General features: G+C 34.7%; 1 protein-coding gene across 1 annotated transcript in view; it reads left to right on the forward strand.

Moving 5' to 3' along the window:
- Window positions 1-26,638, forward strand: part of PDE1A (phosphodiesterase 1A) — a 340,367-nt gene that overhangs the window by 258,139 nt on the left and 55,590 nt on the right. The window contains exons 3-8 of the mRNA XM_057746597.1: window positions 1,196-1,378; window positions 6,372-6,438; window positions 7,229-7,345; window positions 8,190-8,330; window positions 15,988-16,088; window positions 23,548-23,673. Of these exons, the coding sequence (XP_057602580.1) occupies window positions 1,196-1,378; window positions 6,372-6,438; window positions 7,229-7,345; window positions 8,190-8,330; window positions 15,988-16,088; window positions 23,548-23,673 (735 nt within the window). The remainder of the gene's footprint in view (window positions 1-1,195; window positions 1,379-6,371; window positions 6,439-7,228; window positions 7,346-8,189; window positions 8,331-15,987; window positions 16,089-23,547; window positions 23,674-26,638) is intronic.

Genomic DNA, 26,638 nt, shown 5'->3' on the forward strand with positions numbered 1-26,638 from the left:
ATTATCTTTTGAGCCTCTTTTTGGTAGTTTTTGGTGCTTTGGGTGAATTTCCTCCTTTTTTGCCCTTTCCTTGATCCCTGCTCTCTCGGATCCTCACTCTGTGCAAAGAAATTTACCAAAGCAAATGGAACCCAAAGGTCAAAGCTACAGTGTGCCCAAAATAGCTCTGAGTTATTAAATTGGTGCACGAACAAGGGAAAAATCCTAGTCAAGTGACTGGCAAAGCTGGCCTGTGTTCTTCCTGGAGGCAAAGCTCAATTGCTCTGTAAAGTCCCTTTTGTATTTTGTGGGGAGCCTTTCACACTATTTTGCCAGTTCAGGCCTTAAGGAAGGTCTGAATCACTGGAGCTGCCCAGCCTTAATGCACCTATTGTTACTTGTCAGTCCTATCAACGTTATGTATCTGGGGCTCATACAGGAGAGTGGCAGGGCAGTGCTCTCAGCTCCTGGTCACTTCTTCCTCACATAGCTGATTTCCTCAGCCAGCAGTTCTAAGCCCATCAAATCTCCACTCTCAAGACAGCATTTACTCTACCTTTTCCACTTGACACTGGCTAAATCACCTAAAATTAGTTTTCAAAATAATCCATTTATTTTCACCTCTTTTTTTTTCACTTTTTCATCTGTGATGCTGATATCAGAATGAATATCTTTTAGAGTATTTAGGTTATTATTTTCCTAAAATTTAGGGATACCCACCAAATAAACTAACACATGTGAATGACTTCTGTGAACTCCAAAGCCTTATTCAAGTAGCGTGCACTTTCTGTACTCAATATACACAAGCTTATTAAATATGACAGCTTTTATATCTTCAACTCCCCTTTTGTCTTTTCATTCCAGTTGTTTCCCTTGACAGACATCTGTTTACAAACTCTCTTCCCTATCTTATCTTAGTTTTATTCATTATTGAATGATATATTAATACCTTAACAATCAATATCTCCAGACTGATATCATTGTACTTAAATGTTTGGGAATCTTCAAATATTCAAGTGCATTAGTCTTTGCCCTCAGAAGATGACCAATTTGAGAAATTCAGAGCTTTCCAAATAGTAACACAATCATTTTTTAAAATAGTTCATATTAAAAGATGATCAGAGAGTGACTTGCTATACTTTAAATCCCATCGCCATGCTTGTTTTTAGTTTTTCTTCACTTTTTCCTAAAGTTTAATCACTATAAATTTTTGTAGAAGACTGCTGGATACTGATGATGAGCTCAGTGACATTCAGTCGGATTCGGTCCCATCAGAAGTCCGGGACTGGTTGGCTTCTACCTTTACACGGAAAATGGGGATGATGAAAAAGAAATCTGAGGAAAAACCAAGATTTCGGAGCATTGTGCATGCTGTTCAAGCTGGAATTTTTGTGGAAAGGTAAGTTAAATTGTTGGTATCTCAAGACAAAATTTAAAGGCAGCAAATATACTTACTATATCAAAGTTATGAGAGTCCTATATTTTATTTATTGAGGAAAACTCTAATCATAAGTATACCTGGAATGAACAGATTTAGGACTTTATGATGAAATTACCTATAACAAAAAAACATCTTGTCCTGGATTTATTATTTTATTTATTTTTAAATTGACATAAAGACTAAAAGCAGAGACATTTGAATGACCATTCTCCTCAAATGAACTTTTGTGAATAACTATTTAAAAATAATTATAATACATTCATATGCTATACACCTAATTTTACCCAAAGACAATATAATATCTGATAAAATAAGTTCTATACTACATACCAAAATCAAGCAGGGCTTTTCTCTGCACTAAAGAGTAAAGACCATCCTCTTACCATCATGGAAAAAAAGCTCTCTCATGTCCATGTTCCTTGAAGAGCTTTTCAACCTTTCTGTCATTGAAGCATTTCTGTCACTTGCTGGCCCCTAGAAGCACCAAGTCAAATCATCAGAGTTTCAAACGTGAAATACATGTTAATATGACCCAATTTTACATCCTTTAGCCTTTAAGAACACAGCTTATTTTTCTCTCTGGAAACAAGATGTTTCCTATCTAAAACTACAAAAGGACTTGAAATAAACCTATCTGACAATGTTGAAAACTAGTTCTTAGAAATCTTTAGATTAAAAAACAATCATATTATATTAAATTGCACATAAAAAGGTTATTTCAACATTTTTGAAACAAATGAAATTGAGGAACAAAGGATCAATGCATTTTATCAATGCATTTAAAATTAAATTTAAGGGAGACCACATCATTTTTTATCTTCAGACATCTCTAGTCATTACCTGTAATGAATTTTATAAACTTTCATTTTCCTCTGCTAACGGAACAACAAGAAGCATTCTTAGATTTCTAAAAAACTAAATGACAATGCATTGCAAGAAGTATTCGATGTGATTTAAAGATGTATTATAACCATAAGACACAAAGCATCTAGGATCTTGGTTTATGCCTGAAAATAACAACCACTCAGCGGTTATTCACATTATTTTGAGTATTACTTGACTATATCTAATTGGCTTTGATAAGAGACCCCTCATAATAAGTATTGTGAGCATAACAAGCCTGATTAGTTAGGTGAGATGACCCTCCCACCCCAACCCCTAGTGCATAAACTGCTCCCAAATCTGCCAGGTGGGACCGGAAATCTGAAACAGAGAGGTAAGGAGGGCTGGAGAGAAATGATTTTTGTAATTATGTTCCTATTTTTTAAAACAACTTAGGCAAGTGTATGACATTGTTGATTTCCCTTAATATCAATTTGAAAACATCTAAATCATAGTTCAGAAAGTCAGTGAGAGAATCAGAGATAAAAGAGAGCATGTTTGCTTTCCTGAAGGAATGTATATTTTGTCTTTTTTGTTTAAGAAAATATTGCAGAACTTGGCAAACTGAAAAGAAATGCAAATTATAAAAGTGAAACAACTAAATTCCACTCCCATTAAATAGAAAAATCAAACACAAATTCTGTGAATATATTGACATGTTAAACTTTCACTTTTTTTTTCATACGCTACACAGAAATATCAAAATGTACTTAAGGTAACTAAATTAGTAAGAAGTCTTGAAGAAATCAATGTGCTAAAAACACAAGGAAATGAAAATTTTTTTATTACTTTTGAAATCCCATTAGTAAATGCATAAACAGAGTGGAATATGTTTATCTTGAATTTTCAAAAATAATCATCTTCAATCTTGAAAGTTAGAAAGCCTTCTTGAGACTTTTCTCAAGTAGCCCCTCCCAGGAATCAATACCTCAACAAGTCCAGGCAATTTGCTTACTCCAGTGTACCCTGAACCTATTCACTTCTTCATCTCCGCTCCTGCAACCCCAATCTAAGCCTCTGTCACCTGCCATCAGAAATATGACAATAGCTTTCAACTAGGCTCCCCTCTTCCTCATTGCTCTCTCTAAACAAGTCATCCTATAGTGATTTTTAAAATATAAATTAGTTTCTGTCATTCTTAAGCTTAAAACCATCTGATTGTTTTTACCATTTCACTTGATACACCATTTTACTTGGTATTAAAGGCCCCCTTCTGTATCATGGCTTTGTATGGCTAGGCCCCTTTACCTTCTAGACTTAGCTAATGCTACTTCACCCTTACCTGAGTATATATACTAGTGTGATTTCAACTCCATGAATAGCCCTAAATGCTTTCTTCCCTTGAGACTAGTAATCCTGCTATTCCCTCTATCAGAAATGATTTTCCGCATGCTTCGCTCTGGCTAGCCCTTTCTATCTTTCCAGAGGCCTTTCCTGGTTACTCTGTATACTCTTCATCACTTTCTCTGCCCCAACCAGTGGTTTACCTCATAGCATTTAGTGCTGTTTTTAGTCATATATTATTTATTTATTGTCCCTCTTTGCCACTGAATAAACCCTATAAAAGCAACACAAATTTTTCTTGTTCTCCAGTGAACAGTCTCTTGGTTAGCACAGTGTCTGGCATCAGATAGTTGTTTTGTTTTGTTTTAACTTTTTGAATTATATTTTGTGACTACAGTAAAAATCTTCTGAAAATAATCCACCCTATTTCTAGTTAGACTTTTACCACCTGTATGAGAACAGGAAATTCATTATTCTTTTTCAGCAGCTTGTAATATGCTGACTATTTACTCAAGTGTGAGGCTACTGTATTAAGGCTTCTCCCACATTCATTCCATTCCAGAATGAGTCATCCTAATTTTCCATCCTAATTTTCTACTTCTAAGTTTTCATCCTAGTATGCTATTCCCAATTATAGGCTTAGAAAATGGTAATGGGGAAGTTTCTCCTTGGACGAGTAATCTTCTTCCTTGTCTTCCTTTACATTCCATACAATGAGAACATACAGGGATATTCATTTCTCAACCTGCTCCAAGTATAAGAAACATCAGAGTTCTCACTGAGCCCAAAGAGCCTTGAAGAACGTCAGAGTATGAGCCAATGGCATTGATGAGAACAGTAACGTTAATAACGGCTTTCTTATAGCGAGTACTTACAATATTATGCTAGGCCTTCATATCATTTACTCTTCATAAAAAGCATGTAATTATCCTCATTTTACAGATGACTGACACTAAATAGCTTTCCAGAGGTCACACAGCTAGTGATTGGCTAACCTGTGATCCAAAGCTTGTGTTCTCTTTGCTCCATCATAGCTGCCCTTTGTGCCATGAAGTCACACTGATTCAGTTACTTAATTTTTAAAGTTCCTTATTCTTGACCTTCTTACTTCCTTACCCATCACCCTTCTATTTCCCCCATACCTCCATTTTTCAGTAATGATTCAAAAAATAGATAGAAAAGCCTATTTGCTTCTGAAAAAAAAAAAAAGGAACTAAATATCATTACTGACAGTAATTATTTTCTGGACCTTTTATAGTGTGATTAAATAGTTTCCTTGCCATGCAAGATTAGAATAATTATACCTATCTCAGTAGAGTAATTAACATAGGTATTTTTCTTATAAGCTGCACTGAAATCTTCTAATTGAGACAGAGGATAAGGATAATTTTTTATTATAACTGATTGCCAAACTTAAAAATTATTTAAGGTCATTTAAGATAAACATAAAATGGGAACATGGTAATAAAGTAACAAGGTCTCTGTCATAAAATGGGAAGATACTTTATTAAGGAAACCTAGTCTCTCTGTAAGTAAATACAATATTTTAATTCTGAGTGTCCAAGAAGTGAAGATTAAAAAAGAAAACATGAAGAATTACTTGGCTTTTATTATCTTAAAAAAAATGATAGCTTTCACATAGAAACTGAGCAATATCTTAAGGATTTTTAATATAAGATACATTGAATCAAAAAGGTTAGTATCTCCCTTAGTGGTTTTATAAAAGATGCAGAATATTTTCTTATGTTCTTGTATTTCCTACATTGACCCCCAATATAAATTAATGACATAATCATTAAATTGTGGTTTTGTCCAAGCATCTGGGGAAGAGGAGTTACTGCAGTATAGTCTAGGAATGCAGCTTGCTTGTGGATTAACAATATAAAAATTAATGGACATGATTAATAATCAATTACATTCTTTCTTCACAGGAGTTTGTGGAGGAATCATGTTTCTTTCAGTCCTGATTAGAAACCTATTGCTATTTGTATATATTAGGGTATCATGTTGATTCTATTTTTGCATGAATCAATGGAGGATTTTCTTATGTTTGGTTTAAGACATCTTGGTTGTCCATTGCAAGATGGAAAACTCCAACAAATTACTGATTAATAAAAATATTTTTGTTATTGATGCTCTTATAAAAATGGCAACATCCTTGTTATTTCTGGATAATCTTTATTAAATAATATTAAATGACAATTTGAACAAACTTAAGCAATTTTTGTCAATATGGTCTCCCCCAATATTTTTAACTTAAAAATAAGGCTTTGTAAATTCTGATGATACTACATGTTCCCTCCTATAATTTTCATTTTGTGAAAAAAAAGAAAACCTATAAAGGAAATATTTCAATGACATTCAGCTTCCAGACTGAAAATTTTGGAACACAAATAGACAAAAAACAAGATTACTCTGTTGTCATTGATATGGTGCATGCTAAAATGTGTTGTTGCTGCCCATGCAAAGGACAGTTGTGGGTTTTTTTGTTTTTGTTTTTGTTTGTTTGTTTGTTTATAATAAGATGAAGTTTAGGGAAAGATCTCATTACATAGAAACTAAAATCACATTGACTTTGTGTGTGGTTGTGAGTAAACAAAGTACTGTTTGCATCTGTCACATTGTAGATGCTTAATAAACTGTGACAATAGTTATCATTGTTGCCACCAAGGGAGGCTGTAACTAATGATACAAGGTAAACAAGTCAAATGTAATTTTTTCTTTGTTCTTAAGAAATAGTTCAAAACTTCTGATTTTTAGAGATATACTTATTTTTCTTTTTCAGAATGTACAGAAAGTCCTATCACATGGTTGGCTTGGCATATCCAGAAGCTGTCATAGTAACATTAAAGGTAAAAAATTTTCAATTATCTTAGAGTCTCAAATAGTCATATTTTCTAATCTCATTAAAATGACTGGGAGAAAAATGAGAATAGGTCTTTGCTGTGGCTTACATTGGAATGTAAAAAATATTTTAACCATTTACAAAATGTCATGTGTTTCAAGTCATGACACGTAGATTTAAATGAGGATCAATTTACACTAACAAACTATATCAATACATACACACACATACTTGTGTTTTCTTCTTCATGCTTTATTTAGGTGGATCTTGAGTTCAATTTTGAAATGGTACCAGCACTTGTCAGAATATACATATTTTGTTACTGTATAATATGAAAGAGTTGAATGCATTATAAATAAAAAGATGTTTCAAGCAATGTAGCAGGTGGGAGGGTGAGAAAGATAAATTGGGGCTATCTTCCCTCTATCCCTCAATTATATCACCCACATAACCTGCAGCTCCACCTTAAAATGAAGCCCACTCTGAGAAAATGATTTATGGCATGCATTTGGAGAAAGACTAAGAATAAGGGCAGTGTTATAGAGTTATCGAGTTTACTGCATCAAATTGGATAACCTTGGGACTAAGGGGAATGTCTTAAGCATTATTGACCTCACTTTTGTGGATCCATAAATCCTAAGTGTCCCTGTCGCATCAGACACTGGTAAAAATAAAGTTTGATGTTGAAATCTGACCTGCTGGGTGTATGATGACTGATCTTTCCAAGAATTTTTTCACAGAAAGAAACAGAACCATATGATATTGCCATCTAAAATATTTACTTTTTTCCCCTGTAGGATGTTGATAAATGGTCTTTTGATGTATTTGCCTTGAATGAAGCAAGTGGAGAACATAGTCTGAAGTTTATGATTTATGAACTATTTACCAGATATGATCTTATCAACCGTTTCAAGGTCAGAAACATGGAACAAAAGTAAAATGCCCTTAGAATGAGTTATCTGAATACGAATGAAAATGCAGAACATTGAGTCATTAATCAATTCATTCAAAAATGTTTCTGGGTTGTCAGATTACAGAACTATGGAAATGAGTTCACCACATGACATAGTCATTCTCCACAAATCACTGACATTTCTATATATCCACTGGGGTATCATAAGACCAGGACAGCCTCATTCCAACGAGATACAAACATCCCCCTGAATTATTCACGGAACACTCATGTAAAGACTGGAATCTACGTATTAAAGAAATATGATTCTCCTAAAATGCAGAATGAACCATTATTGGTAGCTTTTCTTAAATTGAAATGAAGGAGCTTCTAATTAACTTCACTTAGAGTCATCTCAGCAACAGACTTGATTCGGATTTCTGAGTCTGTATCTATGGACTTGTGGTATTTTTAGAGTTAGAAGTTACTGGAGGTCATTTATTTTAACCCCCTTGAATTACTGAGAGGAAAACTAGACTTTACCAGTTGTAATTGGAAAATTTTACCCCTTTTAAGAACTAGCCTTCTTTTTTGACTCCAGAAGATATAAAAATTTAAAGATTGCTGTATGGGGAAGACTGTTATTTCATCTATCTTAATTAAACACTTGGGGGTTATAATCCTTCTCGGCAATGAAAGCTGACAGGTTAATGAAGTGTTTTTTCAGAACAATCCACATTTAACTTCAAGAAACTACTGCCCACATCTGACTCACTAATGTGTCCCATCCCAAACGTCTTTGTGCTCATGTTGATTCAATGCCACTCTTTTGGTCAAAATATAATCTTAATTATTACTTTCTGCAGATTCCAGTTTCTTGCCTAATTGCCTTTGCAGAAGCTTTAGAAGTTGGTTACAGCAAGTACAAGAATCCATATCACAACTTGATACATGCAGCTGATGTCACTCAAACTGTGCATTACATAATGCTTCATACAGGTATCATGGTAAGAAAGTCTTCGTAACTGAAGTTTGTTAGTTTGCATCATCAAATTCCATTCCCTTCTCATTGTCTCTTTGATACTCATAGAGTATTATAAGTAATAATCTTCTGGATTTTTGAAGGTTAATGAGTTTATATAATATACATTTTCAAAAAATATTTTAACTCAGTGAAAAAAGATCTCCAGAAGCAAATGGAAATATACTGCAAATTTTTCAAAACTTGGACTATACAACATTTTTCACTTGTAAATTCCTTTTCCCATACAAATCAACCCCCAGAAAAGTGAGCTAGAGAAAAGGCCTCTGGAATAAAAGTTAGCTGTATTGCTCTTCCCTCCTTTTATGACCCAGGCTGACCTCAGTAGCTTTTTCTCTTTTACATACTTGCATTGCTAATTACAATCAAATCCTAATAAGGATTTTTGAAAATCATTCATGTGAATTTTTCCAAATTCTTCTTCCTCCTCTTTGCATCTGAATGAATCAGTTGATGAGTGGATAAATGGTTCAACCGTGCAAATCCTGGGGCAACAATGAGTAGGTGATGGGAAGTCTGAGACTGCCTAGAATTTCTGCACTGTCTCAGAGCATAGGATGACTTCCAAGAAACGAAAAAGGAGGGGCAGTCCTTCCTTCCAAAGGTTCCAAACTGGGATGGGTTCAAAAAGATATGAGACATGTGAGATCCCCAGAATCTAAGTACATTTTTTATTCCTCACGTGTCAACCTAGGCTGAAGCAGTACCATAAAATGCATGTAAGTAGAATGGTCCACCAAACCCTATAATTTACATTGCCTACCTGTTTAGATTTCAGAAGCCACATCCCTTTTATTGGTAAGGGTCATTGACATTCAGATCTATGGAACTAGTACTTCTCCATATCTCATCATTCTGCGCTAGAGACTGTATTCCTTACATGGTCCCACGTGAAGCCCTTACGGCCACGGTGCGGTGTCCTGAAGATGTTGAAAACTTACAACAGGTACATGATTCTCCAAATTTATTGCATACAGAAGTGAATCGTATACATTTTTCTCCAGAATCCAATGTGTTATTTACTACACATAAGATCCCTTTGCTGTGATTCATCCAAAGGTGTCTCACATAGTGACTGAAGAAATTATCTATTTTACTTCTCCGTCTTTTTTGGCCTCCTCAGTGTTGTGTATCCATCAATACCTTGGGCTCAGATCCACTGCTGCCCCACGTTCCAATGATCTGTTTATCCAAAACAAACTACTCTAAACCTCAGTGGCTTAAAACAATAATTTGTCATTATTTCTCAAGGGTCTCTGTGGTTAGAAGGGTCCTAACTAGAAGGCTCTCACTTGGGGTCTCTGTGTGATTGTGACCAGCTAGCAACTATGGCCAAAGACATCTGAAGCCATCACTGGGCAAGGCATCCACAGTGGTTCACTCACACGGCTGGCAGTTGATAATGGCTAATAGCTGGGAGCTCAGCTGAGATTTTCATGAAGAATCTTCTTGGAATATCACCACCAATTCAATAGATGTATGTGTTATATTGACAGGATCACTAAGTAATATAACCTGCTTTAATGTTAATGCCTACTTTGGAAGAGGCAAAAATCTCAAAAACCTTCACTGATGCAGAGGCATGACTCTTGTGACCTTCTAGACGGCTGAATTATATGTGACATTAACTTTATACCTTTGTTTTCTCTTTTTAAGATGTAAATATGGGTATTACCCAGTTAAGGTATAAATGTGCCCATTGAGCCAAATCAAATGCAGTCATGGCTGGACTTGGTCCTTGGTTGAAGTTCACTGACCATTCATTCCAGGAGTCTGATTTGACATTTAAAGGGGGGAAGTCGAGGTTCGCAATAACAAGTAGAAACTCAAAAATTCAAAGATACAGCTTTGAAATATTGTAAGATTTTTAAAAGTAGTATATGTGACTTTGTTTCTCTTTCTAGCATGTGTTCATGGTCACATACATACACATAAATTCTTTTAAAGCTCTGTTGGCTTAATAAGACTTCATTGTCACAGCTGTTTCTTGAACTCTTTGTTTTCTCTTGGCTTGATATGTATGGCAATTAGTGTGAAAAACAAAGTGCCTCCTGACAGCTGCAAATGTTGTCACACTTGAAAAAGTTGCTTTAACATCTTCCTGGTTAGACCTGCTTGGCATTTCCTCTTTCCTGAATTCCGTGGCTTTGAAAAGTTATCTGAAAAAATGAAACATGTAAATGTTAGTCTGAAATGGAAACTGAAGTAATTAAGTTTCCTCAGAACAAAGTGGAATGGAAAAGCAATGCCTACTTCTAGATAAAAAAAAATATATATGCTTTAATTATGAAGTGCAATGAGAGGATATATGCCATTTCAGGTTGTAGGCAACCAGGATTTTGTTTTACAATGCATTTTTGCTTAAGTACCAACGTGTAAAGGGAACCAAATAAAGACAGCTCCGGAACCTCTGTTCTGAAGGTGACATTGAACAGATGAGGGGTGGGTAAGCAGAGAAATTCAAATCCACAGTGGGAATTGACCCTCAGACTTGCAAGGAAGACTTATTCCAGGATCTAACATGCCATTCCAGCTTCTCTGGAAGACTGGGGATATCTGGCCCAGCCTGGCATGACTCCTAGGAAGTTGAAGTTGTGAGTAAAGATCACAGAGTCACTTTTTGCAATGCTAACGATAAATGCAACTTCACTCTATGTTAGCAGGTTTGGTTTAAACACTTATTTCTAAATTTATTCATCCTTTACCCAAAAAAGTGTTGGTGGAGTCTTTATTATCCCTTAGTTTGGCCATTACAAAAATAGTCGGGTGGGAGACTGTCAGTGTTGTCAGGATTGGGAAAACACATTTAAACTAATGAGAAATTCTATGATTGATAATGAAAGGAAAGGCAAAATGAATCTTCAATTAGTTGGCTATTCTGTTAAAACTGGGTTACACTGCCAGCTTGACAATGTTTTGCAAGTTATTTTAATAAGCTTTACTTTAGATTAAAAAGAAGGGGGAGTAGAAGAGTATTAATTTTCATATATAGAAATGTGTTGGTTCTTTGAAACAAAGAAACAAAGCATTATGGAAGTATTCATTTAGCTGAAACCCCTAGGATTTGATATGGAGAAGACAGGGTCACTTACTTAAGTGTTTTAGTCGATGCCCTTCTGTTTCAGGATGGTCTTATCAGCATGACATTTATGGGGCACTCCAGTAGCAGCCCAGCACTGTCGGGTGACTGATGCAGCCTGTCACCTGCAAAATATTCACAGAACATTGCCTGAAAGGGATTGCAATGAAGCCATTGTCCTTCAGTTTGTTAATGTCACACTGGGACACTTTCAGGCCTGGGAGTAGGCAGTGCAGAGCTGATGCTAGGACATCCTCTGTCTCCCTCTCTCTCCTTTTGTCACTTGATTAACTTGTAGCCACGTGTAATGCCACAGTGATAGGGGTGTGTGGTAGCTCGATCCATTTGCTAAAGGGCAAATGCTTTACTGAATGCTGCCAAGCCACTTCCAAGTGTCTCTTTGAGTGTGAAATCATCTGAGGGCCTTGAGAAGGGAACAATTGTATTTGAGGGCCCCTGGCACTGTGTTCTCTCTAATGCTGAGTAGAAAAAAGAGAGATAACTCGAAAACTATTCCTTTGGGACTTGTAGTCCACTAACTACACCCAGAAATAGCCCCTCACACTCTGAAATGACTTAATTTTTCTGCAGTCTACAGAAGTTTGCCACTATGTCTCTGTTATGTGTGGAAATTCTGGTTTTGTAAATGGCTTCCAATACAACAGTGTTTGGAAGAGTAGAAAGACTGTGGGCTTTCAAGGCAAGCAAATATAGATTTAAAACCCTACTTGCCTACTTCCTAGCTCACTTGCTCTCCACATCTGCTCCTTTGTCACTAAAATGTGGTTAGTAATAATACGACCTTGTAGTGTGACAGTGAGGAGTAATGATATCATATGTGTAAACCTAACCTAGTTCCTGAAACATAATAGCTATTAGTAAAAATTATTATTAATTTATTACATATTAACTTATGTGCATTATATATTAATATTATTATAATATACTCACTTTCTGTATTGGGTAAGTTGTAGCAAAGTACCTCACCATATTCAATGGGATAGAGAAAAAAGGTCCAACCTTACCTATTATGTAAGCTAAAGGGGTTGTTAATTATACCCTTTTAGACACACTGGGAACTTCAATGTGATTTTCTGACCTAAAATTCTCCCAGCCCTATACATATACACATATACGTTATCTGTCTTACACACACACACACATTAAATAATTCAGATGTGAAAATTGCATCATAAAGCTTTATTAGCTTCTCTACCCATCAGTATATCCAGTTAAAGTACCTAGAAATTCTGCTTTTGAAACCTTAGAAGAATGTATGCAGCATATTACCTCCCTTGAATAATGAAGGCTATTGTCATCCACAGAAGGAAGGAATATTGTGATCTGTGGAAAGAACACAAATTTTGGAATCAGACAGATTTTAGTTTGAATTCCTTCTCTGCCACTTGAGAGCCACGTGACCTTCAGCAGACTGACTCACTTCCTTAGGATCCTGCTGTGTTATCTGCCAAATAAGATTTAAAACATTTACCTAGTAAATGATGAACAGGGTGGTTATAAAAATTAAATGAAACCATCTATCTAAAATGTCCAGTTAATGTTAGTTCCTCTTCTTTCTTTTCATCAACATTGTGCATGCCACTGATGGCTGTCAATACCTCTCTCTGGTATAATTTGAGGACTGCGCATTTTACAGTAAGCCTGCCTGAGCACTTCTCTAGGCAAAATACAGTTTAGATGAAGCTCAGCGTCCTCACGGCTCATGCCTCCTCATTTTAACCCTCTATTTCTGCCCATTAGGAATCAGAAGGATTCAGGTTATGTACTGACCACTGGTCTAGTTGGGAAGAATGATATGATTGAGACTTATTGTCTATGGCTTGTCCTCACGAGTCATTTACAAAATTCATTTACAAAAAGCTACCATTTTCTGAGTTAGAGTTCTCATTCAACATCAGTGTAAAATGAGTTGTTAAATAAGGACATAAAAATCAGTCCCCAATTCTACTTTGACTAATATGAAATAGATGTATTTTTCAGTTAAGTGTGAATGTTCAATGATTCTCTTTTCCCAAACTAGTTTATAATGTAAACTTAATTGTTAAGACTATAATGTGGCAAAAATAAGATGAATTGATGAAGGAAGAACTATTTATAGGAGGCAGAGATTAATGAGACTAAAAACAGGAAACGTATAATCAATTTTGACAGCTAGGAAGATAATAACTTTAAATACTTATATAAAGTAACCTATAATTAAAATTCATCTCTGACTTCCTAATTTAATTTTTTTACACTTGCAGCTTCATATTCTATATTATCATAGTAGATATAGAATGTTGCTTTTTAAAAATCACAGGTAAGTCTGTAAATCTTAAATATAAACTATAGGAAATACTTAAGAAAGTGGGTGTTTTTTTTCTAATAATTTTCTTTAATAAAACAACAGATTTCTGGGGGTTACAAAATCTGGTTTAACTTCAGTTGCTATTCATTTCATGGTGTTTAATTACACAATCTCAGTGGGGACATTGGAGGCTCAGTCCCAGTTCAGCCTGTAATATAGGCCATTAATAAGGTCATTTCCTTCCTTTTAATGACTCACAATTAAATGCACCTATAGACACAGTGCAACTAGTTATATCGACTCTTCTTGGTTCTGAAAATCATTTCTGCTTCAGTCATTCAGCTGTGAGGCATTTATTCTTGAACTGCAATCACCAAAGATATGTTAGCTCACTATTATTTTCCAGATTCAATAGCTTAAAGTGTATTTAAGGTAATAAGTTCAGTAAAATGCCATTTAGTCTCTATTTTACTGTATAATAAGACGTGATAGGCACAGCACAAACATCAACTTTAAATTTCTTTTAAAGTCCACAGTGGAATGATCACTAATTCTATTTTCATGGAAACTGCCTGAGAGGGTAAATAGCTTATTTGCCTGAGGATTAGCAAAGGCTTAATTTAAAACCAGGATTCTCTGATTCCACAGTCTCTTTCCACTATTCCCTATTACCTCTTCAAAATGCAAAACTGGTGAAATTTAATTCAACAGACAAATGTCAAGTTCGTTCTATGTGCCAAATACCATGATGGGTTATATGAAAGGAGAAAAGATGAATAGGACTGTGCCTTTAGCAACCATGAGACTCAACAACGTCACCTCCACTATTAGACTCATGGACTGGATTCCTCTTGCCTTTTATTCAAAATCTGAATTCATTAGCTCTAATCAAGGTAGTTTATCGACTCTTTCTCATACTCCACCTTCTCTTTTCAATTTCACTTCACTTGACTCTCTGACACAATTGTACTATTAGCAATTCAGTTTCCATGCAGGCATCCAAAATATCATTCCACATTACTCTTTCTATCAATATTTAAAATCTCTCTATTCCCAACCTTGCCTTTAGTTACAAATCTTTGTCTATCCTTCTTCCAAGATCCAAAGGCACCAAATAGGTGTCATATCTGCCCTTCTACTACACCTTTACTCTGTGAGTTTTCATCAAGTGTGCGTGTACTTTACATTATATTTTTCTGCTGCTTTGTGCAAGGTCTTTGCTTCAAGTGTATGGCATAAGATCACTAAGAGCAAGTTCCATATCATTTCGGATCTTGCATTCCCATCATCAAGTACCACCTACTTACAGTGCTCTCCAATGGAACTTCCTGTGGTGTTGGAAGTGCTTTGTATCTGCATTGTTCTATAAGATAACCACTTGCCACTATTGAACAGTTGAAATGTGGCTACTGCAACTGAAAAAGTGAACTTAATTTTACTTAATTTTATTTATTTTTAATTTAAATAGACATGTGATTATCATATTGAACAGTGCAGTTAAAGTGTTATGCAAAATGGGAGTGATGAATAAACTACTGAATTACCTAAATGGACTTATAACAGTAGAGAAATTTTGTTAAAACCATCCTATTGATAACAACAACAACAAAAAATCGATGTATATGAAGCAATACTCTGGATTTTATGTGAAAACATTTATTCTTTCACTGTTATTAAATTTAATGGTATAGTCATAGAATATATGTATTATGAAGAGCAAACGATAAATTCTTGGAAACTCTTCTAAATCTCTAAATATAAAAACATTTAGTTTCTCTAATGCCCAAAGTGAATATTTTCAACTTGTAGATGGAAAATTGTCTCATAGTAGGGCCTTCCACGAAAGTTGTGCTAAAAGACATTTTAATGTTGTATGAGTTATGTATTAAAAATCACTGAACTGTAAATAATTTCATGAGAACCCAAATTGGTAAGGCTGTAAATTCAAAATCCACTTAGAGTTCACTTTTTAAATCATAGAAAATTAGTTCTTTTCCAATTAACAAGGAAAATTATAAAGTCTGAATTTTAACTTACAAGCCATGAAACAGTTGTCAATCTCATGAAACATCCGTGATGCACAATTAATGGAGGTGGAATAGCGAAAGATTATTTAAAATTCATAAAACAATTTTATGTATTGATTTATACTGCATGCAATAAAAAAAATTTTTTATAGAAAGACAACATTGACTCTGCTTTTGGATATGATGGACTCTTTCTTTAATTTAATAGCACTGGCTCACTGAACTGGAAATTCTAGCAATGGTCTTTGCCGCTGCCATTCATGATTATGAGCATACAGGAACTACAAACAATTTTCATATTCAGACAAGGTAAGTTAGATACAGGATTAACTTTTCTAAGTTAAAACTTGAAATTTATTTTTCTGAATATTACTTATTTTTAAGAGGATTTCAAAATAATAATGAAGATGTCTAATAAGAATCGATTTTAACATAATGCCCTAATCTCACCTCAATCAAGCAATTCTTATTTATCAAGAATCTTATATTTTGGAATGGCATATTTAGCTATGTAGAGAACATAAAAATGTATAAGATAATTTTTCTCTGCCTAGAGCTTACACCAAACTATCACACAAGTCAGACATTTATTCACTGGAACAAATCTTGTAACACATTGTTCAAGGCATCAGTTTGGTGTCATTATGTATTTGAAAGAAGTGAACTTCCACTTCTGAAAAAAAATCTAAAAATCAAAGGTATTTCCAGGTTTGCATGAAATGTTAAATTTAAAATAATTAGAAAATTGGATTTTTAATTATGGTGATAATGGCAGTTAGTAGAGTCAAAATGTGAGAGTAGAGAACTATTACATAATACTACAGATTGGGTGGTTTAAATAAACATTTTCTCACAGTTCTGAACACTGGACATGCAACATCAAAGTGTTAGCAAGTTTGGTTTCTTCTGAGGTCTCACTCCTTGGCTTGTAGATGGCTGACTTCTTGCTGTGTCCTCACATGACCTTTTTTCTATGCTTGAACACACCTTGGAATCTCTTCCTTTTCTTGTAAGAACATCAGTCATATTGGATTAAGGCCCACCCTATGATCTCTTTTAACATTAATTATCTCTCTTTTTTTTAAGCTCACTATTGGAATATAATTGCTTTACACTCTTGTACCAGCTTTTGGGGTATACCAAAGTGAATCAGCTGTATTTATACATATATCCCCATATCCCCTGCCTCCCGCAACTCCCTCCCACCCTCCCTGTCCTGGCCCTCTAAGATATCACCCATCATCGAGTTGATCTCCCTTTGTTATACAGCACATTCTAAGGTACTGGGCTTAGGACTATAAACATATAAATTTGGGGGAACACTGATAATTCAGTCCATAATAGAAAGGGGCTCTAAGCTGTTTTTGGTTGCAAAGAGATCTCAGTGCCTGGGAGGCAAAATTTGGTCTAGGACCCATCAGGATCCAATTCACTTGTATACATGGGATCCTGAATTTCTATATCTTTCACTGGTCAGAAATGCTTAAAATGGAGATGTAAGTCGATAGACTGATTTCTTTCTGGAACTACTGTAGAGCTCTCTATTCTTTTTGAGAGAAAACTAAACCCCGTTATTTTTCGTTTGTTCATTTCTTTTAAAGCAATAGACTTTATTCCTTAGAGTAGATTTAGGTTTACAAAAAACTGAACAGGAAGTACAGAGTTCCCACATACTCCTTCCCCAAACCCACCGTTTCACCTGTTGTTAACATCTTGCATCAGGTGTGGTACATTTATTACAATGAATAAACCAATATTGGTACATTATTATTGACTAAAAGCTATAGCCTACATTATGGTTTACTGTTGTGTTATACATTTTATGAGCTTTTCAAATGTATAATGCCATGAATCTGCCATTATAGTATCATCCACATTGGTTTCACTGCCCTAAAAGTCCCATGTGCTTCATCTTTTCATTGCTCCCTCCCTCATTCCCCCTTTACCATGGCAATGACTGATCTTGTTAAGGTTTCTAGTTTTGCCTTTTCCAAAATGTCATGTGGTTGAAATCATACAGTATGAAGCTTTTTCAAACTGGCTTCTTCCACTTAACAATATGCATTTAAGGTTCCTCTATGTCTTTTCATGACTTGATAGTTCATTTATTTTCATTGATGAATAATATTTCATTGTGTGGATGTACCAGAGTTCACTTATTCAACTATTGAAGGATATCTTGGTTTCCTTCAAATTTTGGCATTTATGAAAAAGCCATTATAAGTGTTCATGTGCAGGTTTTCATGTGGTCTGTTCATTTGTTTTTTAAGAGCAATATTTCTAAAAACTGATTTTCCAGCTATAGGAATTTGTTGTTTTGATGTGGGGAGTGTAGAAACATTTTATTAAAATACTGGACATTTTAGATCTTCAAAGGATCCTACAGCAACTGAGACCCACCTTATAGATCATCTGGTCTAAGCCTCACAGTCTGAGAAGAGAAAACAAAGATCTCAATAGATGAAATTACCTAACTATATGCAGATTGTCAGCTGATGGCAATAGCATGGTTGAGAAGCTGAGATAAGGGATAATTACTGTCAATCTAGTCTACTTACATAACTCTGTTCCCATGGCCAGAGACAGATATAACAGTCATAATCTTTTATAGCCTTAAATGGATGGACTTGAAAATTATGGCCCCTTGATGGAGACAGAGGAAGAGTTGAAATTCAAGCAATGAAATGTTGGGGAAAGCACTCTGTCTATCCCTAGAGTCAAAGTGCAAAGGAAGACCTTGAAGTCTGGTTGTATAGCAGGGATGTTATTAACCTACACATTTGTAAGAGTATAGAGATGTCCTGTTTTCATTTGTGTTAAACATCAAAGGAAAGGTAAACCACACAGATCATTTTTGCTTAGCAATGGCTCTTCTGTATCCACTGAATTCATAATAAGTGGGATTTTAATTAAAGACAGCTGATTACTGAGCTGGGCCCTGCATAGGACCACAGTTTTAGGAACTGGAGAAGGGAGCAAGTTATTTGCTTCCAATAAATATTTCTTGCTTTTTCTACTTTGAAAAGTAAAGGAAATGGACTGGCCTCTAGCAGCAGTATTAAATTATCACTCCTAGCTTTCTCCTTTTACCACTGATTTGCAACTGGATGAAGAGTCCTAATTTACATATACTTTAGACTGCAGAGAAGGAAAAGAAGATGGAGAGAAAGGAGGAGGAGAAAGAGAAAAAGGAGGAGAAAGAGGAGAGGGACGAGGAGGAAGAAGAAGAATACACTTTTTACCATTTTATATTAAGAAGCTCTGTATAAAAAGTGGGGAAAAGGTCTAGTATTTTACTTATTTTCTTATAAATTGTCTATCAGGATAAGTTATTTCATGGATTAATTCTATATGAATTTGAACATTTTATGAACAAAAAAGTTGTAATGATCACAATTGCAACAACATGATGTGCTTTTTGAAACTCTGTTGGCTTCACATTTTGTCCAAGGACATATTGGTCTTATGTTACTGTTAATAATTCAATTGTATTTTGTATTATTCATTGTTACTTGGATTTAGAGTTGCTTTTCTAATATCGAAACCTATTTACTGGATAATGCAAAATGACTGAAAAATAATTAACATAGTACAAGGCTAGATTTGAGTTCAATACAGAAATTATAATTCATAAAATCCTTGAAAGTGTAAATAAATAGAAATTATTTCCTCTTTGTGAAAAGAAAATGCCAAGCTACATGTTACCATGGGCACTGGGTATTGCTTAGAATCTTGTTCTTTCCATAGCAGTCAAAGATTATCTCAAACATTAAGACTATTCTGTATTCTCAGCATCCTATTGAATTTATGAGACAAATTAAACCTGCTTAAAAAACACATTTTTGCTTGTTGCTGAAAGGAAGAAATAGTGATGCTTAGACCTATATCATGCAGTAAACCTGGCAAAACTGCCACGGCTAGATTTGAGTTTGTATCAATATGATATAAAATATGTGATTTGCAAATCAGTTTTCCCCATGACCTCAACAAATTTCTGGAGATACTTGGGCAAGATCTGTTTAATTTTCTCTCCAACAAGGATTGCATGTATGCTCTCCTAGCTCAGTTTTCTGTGTATCGATCTATGATTATTGATAATAAAATTTTTAAGCCAAGGCTGGGATTAAAAATTGAAATTTTCAATTTCTTTTTTCTTTCTGGATTGAAAGAAAATCTATTTTGGGGATATATGCTATTAGCTGACTACATATGTTATTCCACTTTTATGATAGTGTTAGGAACAAAAGAGGAAGTAATTATTCTACCGCCTAATAGGTCATTTCACCTCTGTTGGATTAATAATTAAGCTTGGTTTATCCACCAGACTATTAGATACAGATCTCAAATAGGTTGCTTGCAATAGAAGCCAGATTTCTTTAGTTCTTTCTTTTATTTGTCCTTTACTCTTTGGTAAACTTTCAGGCTAAGGTCAGTGGTAGATCATTACCCATTGAAAATTCTGAAATAGTAAGGCTATTACTATGAGTTAGTGAGGCATTTTTAGTGCTGACAAAATATGTGTCTACCAGGAGAAAGGAAAAGTGAGAAGAGTGTGTTGGGTGTTGGTGAAAGTGGTAGCAAAATTGTTACAGGTTTTCACCTTGACTTTCCTAGGTGCTATTTTTTTGCTGCCTACCTGCAAGTTACCAACTTACGTGGATGGGTTTACCACCAAACATAGTAGATCTGCTTCCATTCCACACTTGCAAAATGATCTGGCAACTTACTTAAAGAGGATAGAGGAGGAAGAAGCAAGGGCTTCATTATACAAAACTGAGAACACTTGGAATATTTCACACTTTATGCTAGAATACCAATTTCAATAGTGAAACTTAAGTACTTTATTTGGTGATCAAATGATGTGAAAATAAAAACAGGTGAGAAATAAAAGCCTTCCCTTGATGAATTCATCATTTTAAAATATAATGCCCATTATAAATTGGTGGTGAAATATACATTTTAAGTTTTGTTTTACAAAATTATTTTTCCAGTTTAATTTAGTGCTAGAGGACCTATAATACTCAAATCAAATTACAGCCTTATAAGAGAAAAAAATAGAATCATAAATAGATCAAGTGATTTTTTACATTCCCTCTGCCTTCTACCCAAAGTAAGTTTAATCCAAGAGAATAAATGTGGTAATCAACTATCTAGAATAGGTACAAAAGGGTTGGTTCTTTCACTGTTAAATGAGGATGTTAGGTAATTTTTCTCTCTCTGTCATATCTAGATTTCACAGGCATCTGGAGTACAAATTGAAAGGAAAAGGCCTAAATACATTTAAATTATGATTATATGAGGAAGCTAAGCATGTGACCAAATGGGATATATGCTTAGGTTAGACATTTGAAATTCAGTTGAGGTAACCCATCATATCAATAGGCTAAAGAAAAAAAAACACATGATCATATCAAGATGCAGAAAAAGCATTTGACGTAGTCCAACAGCTATTCATGATAAAAAATATTCAGTAAATTAGGAATAGAAGGAAACTTCCTCAACCTGATGAAGAATTATCACAAAAAACCTTCAGTTAACATCATACTTAACTGTGAGAAACTCGAAGTTTTCCCACTAAGATCAGGAACAAGGCAAGGATGTCCCCTCTCTTTATTGCTTTTCAACATCAATATTATAAGGTTGGGAAGGAAGAGAAAACAGTCTTTGTTCATAGATGACATGATGGTCTATATAGAAAATCCAAAAAATCAACCAAAATACTTCTAGAGCTAATAAGCAATTATAGCAAATAGTAAATTTGCATGATACAAGCTTAATGCACAAAACTCAGCCACTTTCACATATACCAGCAATGAGCAAGTAGAATTTGAAGTTAAAATGTAATTCACACTTTAAAAATTTAAAATTAAAATTTGATAATGTAAAATATCATTTACATTAACATCCAAAAATTGAAATACTTAGGTATAAGTCTAACAAAATGTACAAGATATATATAAGGCAAACTACAAAACTCTGATGAAAGAATTCAAAGAAGAACTACATAAATGAAGAGACATTCAAAGAAGGACTATATAAATGTTCATGGATAGGAAAACTCAATATTGTCAAGAAGTCAGTTCTTCTCAACTTGATCTATAGACAATGCAATCTAAATAAAAATACCAGCAGGTTATTTTGTGTATATCAACAAGCAGATTTAATGTTTACATGGAGAGGCAAAAGACCCAGAATGGCCTACTAGATATTGAAGGAGAAAACAAAGTTGGAGAATTGACACTATCCAACTTTTAGACTTACTATAAATCTACAGTAAACAAGACAGCATGACACTGGCAAAAGAATAGACAAATAGGTCAATGCAATAGAATAGAGAGCTCAGGAATGCACTTACATAAGAACATTCAACTGATCTTTAACAAAGGAGCAAATGCCATGCAATGGAGCAAAGACAGTCTCTTCAACAAATGGAGCTGAAACAACTAGACATCCACCTGCAAAAACACGAATCTGGACACAAACATTATACTCTTCACAAAAATTAACTCAAAATGAATGATAGACCTAAATGTAAAATGCAAAACTCTAAAACTTCTAGAAGATAACATAGGAGAAAATCTAGATAATATCAGATGTGACAATGACTTTTTCAGTACAACACCAAAGCACACTTCTTGAAAGAAATAATTGATAAGCTGGACCTCATTAAAGTTACAAACTTATGCTTTATGAAAGGCAATATCAAGAGAATTACAAGATCAGACAAAGAATGGGAGAAAATATTTGCAAAAGATACATCTGATAAAGTACTGTTGTGCACAATATGTAAAGAACTCTTAACACTCAGCAATAAGAAAACAAAGAACCTGATTAAAAAATGGTCCTTAACAGACACCTCACCAAAGAAGATACATGGATGGCAAACTAACTTATAAAAAGACGCTCGCTATTATATGTCATCAAGGAAATGAAAATTAAACAATGAGATATCACTACACATCTTTTAGAAAGGCCAAAATCCAGAACATCGACCATACCAAATGCTAGTGAGGATGTGGATCAACAGGAACTCTCATGCATTGCTGATGGGAATGCAAAATGGTACAGCCATATTGGAAAACAGTTTGGTGGTTTCTTACCAAACTAAACATACTCTTACCACATGAGCCAGCAATCACTCTCCTAGCTATTTACCCAACAGAGCTGAAAACTGATGTCCACATGAAAACCTGCACACAGATGTTTACAGCAGCTTTATGCATAATTGCCAAAACTTAAAAGCAACCAACATGTCATTCAGTAGGTGAATGGATAAATAAACTATGATACATCCAGATGATGTAATATTATTTAGTGCTCAAAAGAATTGTGCTATCAAGCCATGAAAAGATATGAAAGAAGTTTACGTGCATACTAAAAGGTACAGGAATCCAATCTGAAAAGTCTACATACTGTATAAGTCCAGCCATATGACATTCTGGAAACAGCAAAAGTGTAAAGACAATAAAAAGATCAGCGGTTGGGGGAGGCTATGAACGTGTGGGACCAGGAGGTATATGGCAATCTCTGTACCTTCTGCTCCATTTTCTTGTGAACCTAACACTGCTCTAAAAAATAAAGTCTATTTTTTAAAGATTATCATACAGTAAAAAACAAAAAGAAAGGAAACCGAGTACTTCCATAAGTCTAGGTATTCAATTATAGAATTTTAGTGATGATTTTTATGTCTTGTGACTTGAGTAGTTTTAATAGACACTCATGAGGTCTAAAGAAATCCTCTACGTGTCATATTGTTTTTAATTCTTAGGTCAGATGTTGCCATTTTGTATAATGATCGCTCTGTCCTTGAAAATCACCATGTGAGTGCAGCTTATCGACTTATGCAAGAAGAAGAAATGAATGTCCTGGCAAATTTATCCAAAGATGACTGGAGGTAAGTTTCAGAGGAAACCTAGAGGAAATTTAATTTCAGGAAAAAAGTTATGTGATTTAAAGTGAAGAAAACAGATGAACGTCAATCCTTTATTCACACAACAAACTCAGTTCCCCTTGACTGGATGACTCTGAGGAAGGTTAGTACCTAGAAGACTATTCAGGAGCCAGGCTCTGTTATATGAGCTGAACTATTTCAGGGCCAATTCAATGTGTATATGCATCATAGCCAATCCATAAGACTGTGTACCACATAAGAAATACCTTAAGATACATAATTACATACTCCCTGGAATGGAGCTCTGCTCAGTTGTACCAATACGTGGTCATACATGAACTTAAAATTTTAGTGTCATGCTGATTCCTTCATATTATTGCTTTTCTATATGTGTGTAGCTTTCCTAAATAAACAAAGAACTCACTATTTGGGGGAAAAATTATGAATATAACATACTAAAATGACCTAAATGAAAAGGGCAATCTTACATGTTTCTCCAAGTCGTCTTAAAAAAAAACAAAAACACATAAGATGGTTATTGCTTTTTGCCATATAGGGAAAAATAACAAGATGCATCCCGACCACTCAACATAACATTTCCTCCTTTCTTCTTGATCCTCTGGTCACCATCATCTCCTTCGTCTGACTATAGGCTTGCCAGATGTAGCAAATAAAAATAAAGGACATCCAGTTAAATATAAATTTCAGACAAACATAGACATTTGTTAGTGTAAGTATATCCCTAATATTCTATGGATCTACTTACACACACACACAAAAAAGCCTTTAACAAAGATATTGAGATCTTGTTAAAAGTCAGTTCACATGCTGAAAAAAATTCCCATTCAAATTCAAATATCAAAGGGTCATTAAGTGTTTTTTGTTTTTTGTTTTTCTTTATATGAAGGTAAAAAAAAAAAAAGTCCAAAGAAGTAACCTGGGATTAAGATCTTAATCTTAAAAGAAATAAAAGGTTAATTCAGAATTTAAAACAAGCCCTAGTTTCCTATGGTTACTTTTCCAAATATTAAAAGTTTCTGGATCTTCAAGGCCAGAAAAAATATGGGCTCACTTTTGCAACTGTAGAAAAAGCTCTAAAGTCAGAGGAAGAAGGCATTTTGTTTTGGGAACCCAGTTCAGGCCTCTCATTTAACCCACAGGAAACAATAGCCCAGTTGGGTCACCAACCTAGGAAGGCCAGGATCTAATTGTAAAAGCCACCACTGCTGGATATGTGGAAAATAGAAAGGCAAAGGTAGAAGCAGGGACACAAGTGCGGAGGTGTTTCCTAAGGTCCTAAATATTGACTATTTACATCTAGAGTATTAATTTATTTTTTCACCAGTGATTTTCACTCCCAGAGGTAACATTTGTTAATTTTATTATTCCTTTGAGTTAACTTTTTTCTTCTCAAAGTTGATTCTGTTGCTATTTCAGTGTGATTTTTTTCTATTACACTTTATTCTTTAACATCTTTATTATTTATTCTAATAATTGTTTCCTCTAATGTTTTATATTTTTGTACAGCAACTTCTTAGTTGAATGTTTTCATAGAATTTTTTTTTTTTGGCAGTGCCACCTGCCTTACAGAATCTTAGTTCCCCAACCAGGGATCAAACCTGTGGCCCTGGCAGTGAGAGCACCAAGTCTCTGGACTGCCAGGGAATTCCTGAATTTTTTTTAACAAATATCATAATATCACATGATTTATGATTTGATTTATCACATGATTTATGATATGAGGTAGAATTTAATAGATCCAATTCTGTTTCCAAAAACCTATGAGAGTGAATCAAAAATTATCCGCACTCCAGTTATATTAAAACTTCTGTTGGCTGCACTGTCTTATCAGTGCTTTCTGTTTAAGGCTACTGTCTCCCCCGTCACTGCTGTGCAGGTGTCAATGTGTTACATCAGTTCATTTGTAACTGCAGTGTGAGTAAAAATGAATGCCCCAGTTGTGATTTGCACAAAAGAAGAGTAGAGTGTAGTGATTTGTTTTTTGTGGTTTGAGGGTGTGGATGTCAGCACACTTCGGTCCACACTGTCGACATTCTGCAAAAACTTCATTTTGAGGTGTTAAAGCATCCTCCCTATAGTCCTGATCTTGCTGCATCGGACTTTCACCTGTTTGGTCCCCTGAAAGCAGCCCTAAGAGGACGAAGATTCACTTCTGATGAAGGGAAGACAGTGGTGACTTCGTGGCTTGAAGTTCAACCTAAAACGTTTTTTAATGAGGGAATATGAAAGCTTGTTGACAGATGGACAAAGTGTATTGAAAAGCAAGGAGATTATGTCAAAAAATGATGTATTTGTCTTTTCTAAAAATTAATTAAATTCTATAGCCAGAGTGCAGGTAATTTTTGACTCACCCTCATATAAAAGATTTATTTGCTAGTATAAACTTGATACTATTTTACCAAGAATTAGAATATGGATAGCTTTTTAAGGACTTGTAGGTTTTCTGTTTGCATATCTATTTACATTTTAAAATAACTTTAGTAACCATATGCAGTAATTTTTTAATTTTGGCAAGAAAAATTTATAAATGAAGTAACATTTCCTTTGTGCACTAGTTTGCCTAGTTTATTGGTATATTATTAGTTGAGTATTGATAACATCTAACATTCATTAATTACTGTTCAAAAACAAAATTTAACTGAGTGAATTTTAAGGATCTTATTGGCTCTATTCAACAATTCATGAATTGGGCAGCATCCCATCTAGCAAACAGAAAGGAGCTCCAAATAACTGTAAAAAATGACAGCCTTTTACAAGCAGAAAGAGGCAAGACAAGGAAGTCATTCTAGAAAGGAGCTGATTGCTTCAGGCAAAGTCACCTTCCTTTGGGGGATTACTGGAGTCTATCAGGTGGATTACCTCATTGGTACTGACCAGGTAATTCCACATTGATTGGTTTAAGTTTCCACTCCTGAGGAGGCTAAAATTGTAAGTTAGGTATTGTCTT

Source organism: Hippopotamus amphibius, chromosome 8, assembly GCF_030028045.1.
Source record: "Hippopotamus amphibius kiboko isolate mHipAmp2 chromosome 8, mHipAmp2.hap2, whole genome shotgun sequence".
Taxonomy (NCBI): Eukaryota; Metazoa; Chordata; class Mammalia; order Artiodactyla; family Hippopotamidae; genus Hippopotamus; species Hippopotamus amphibius.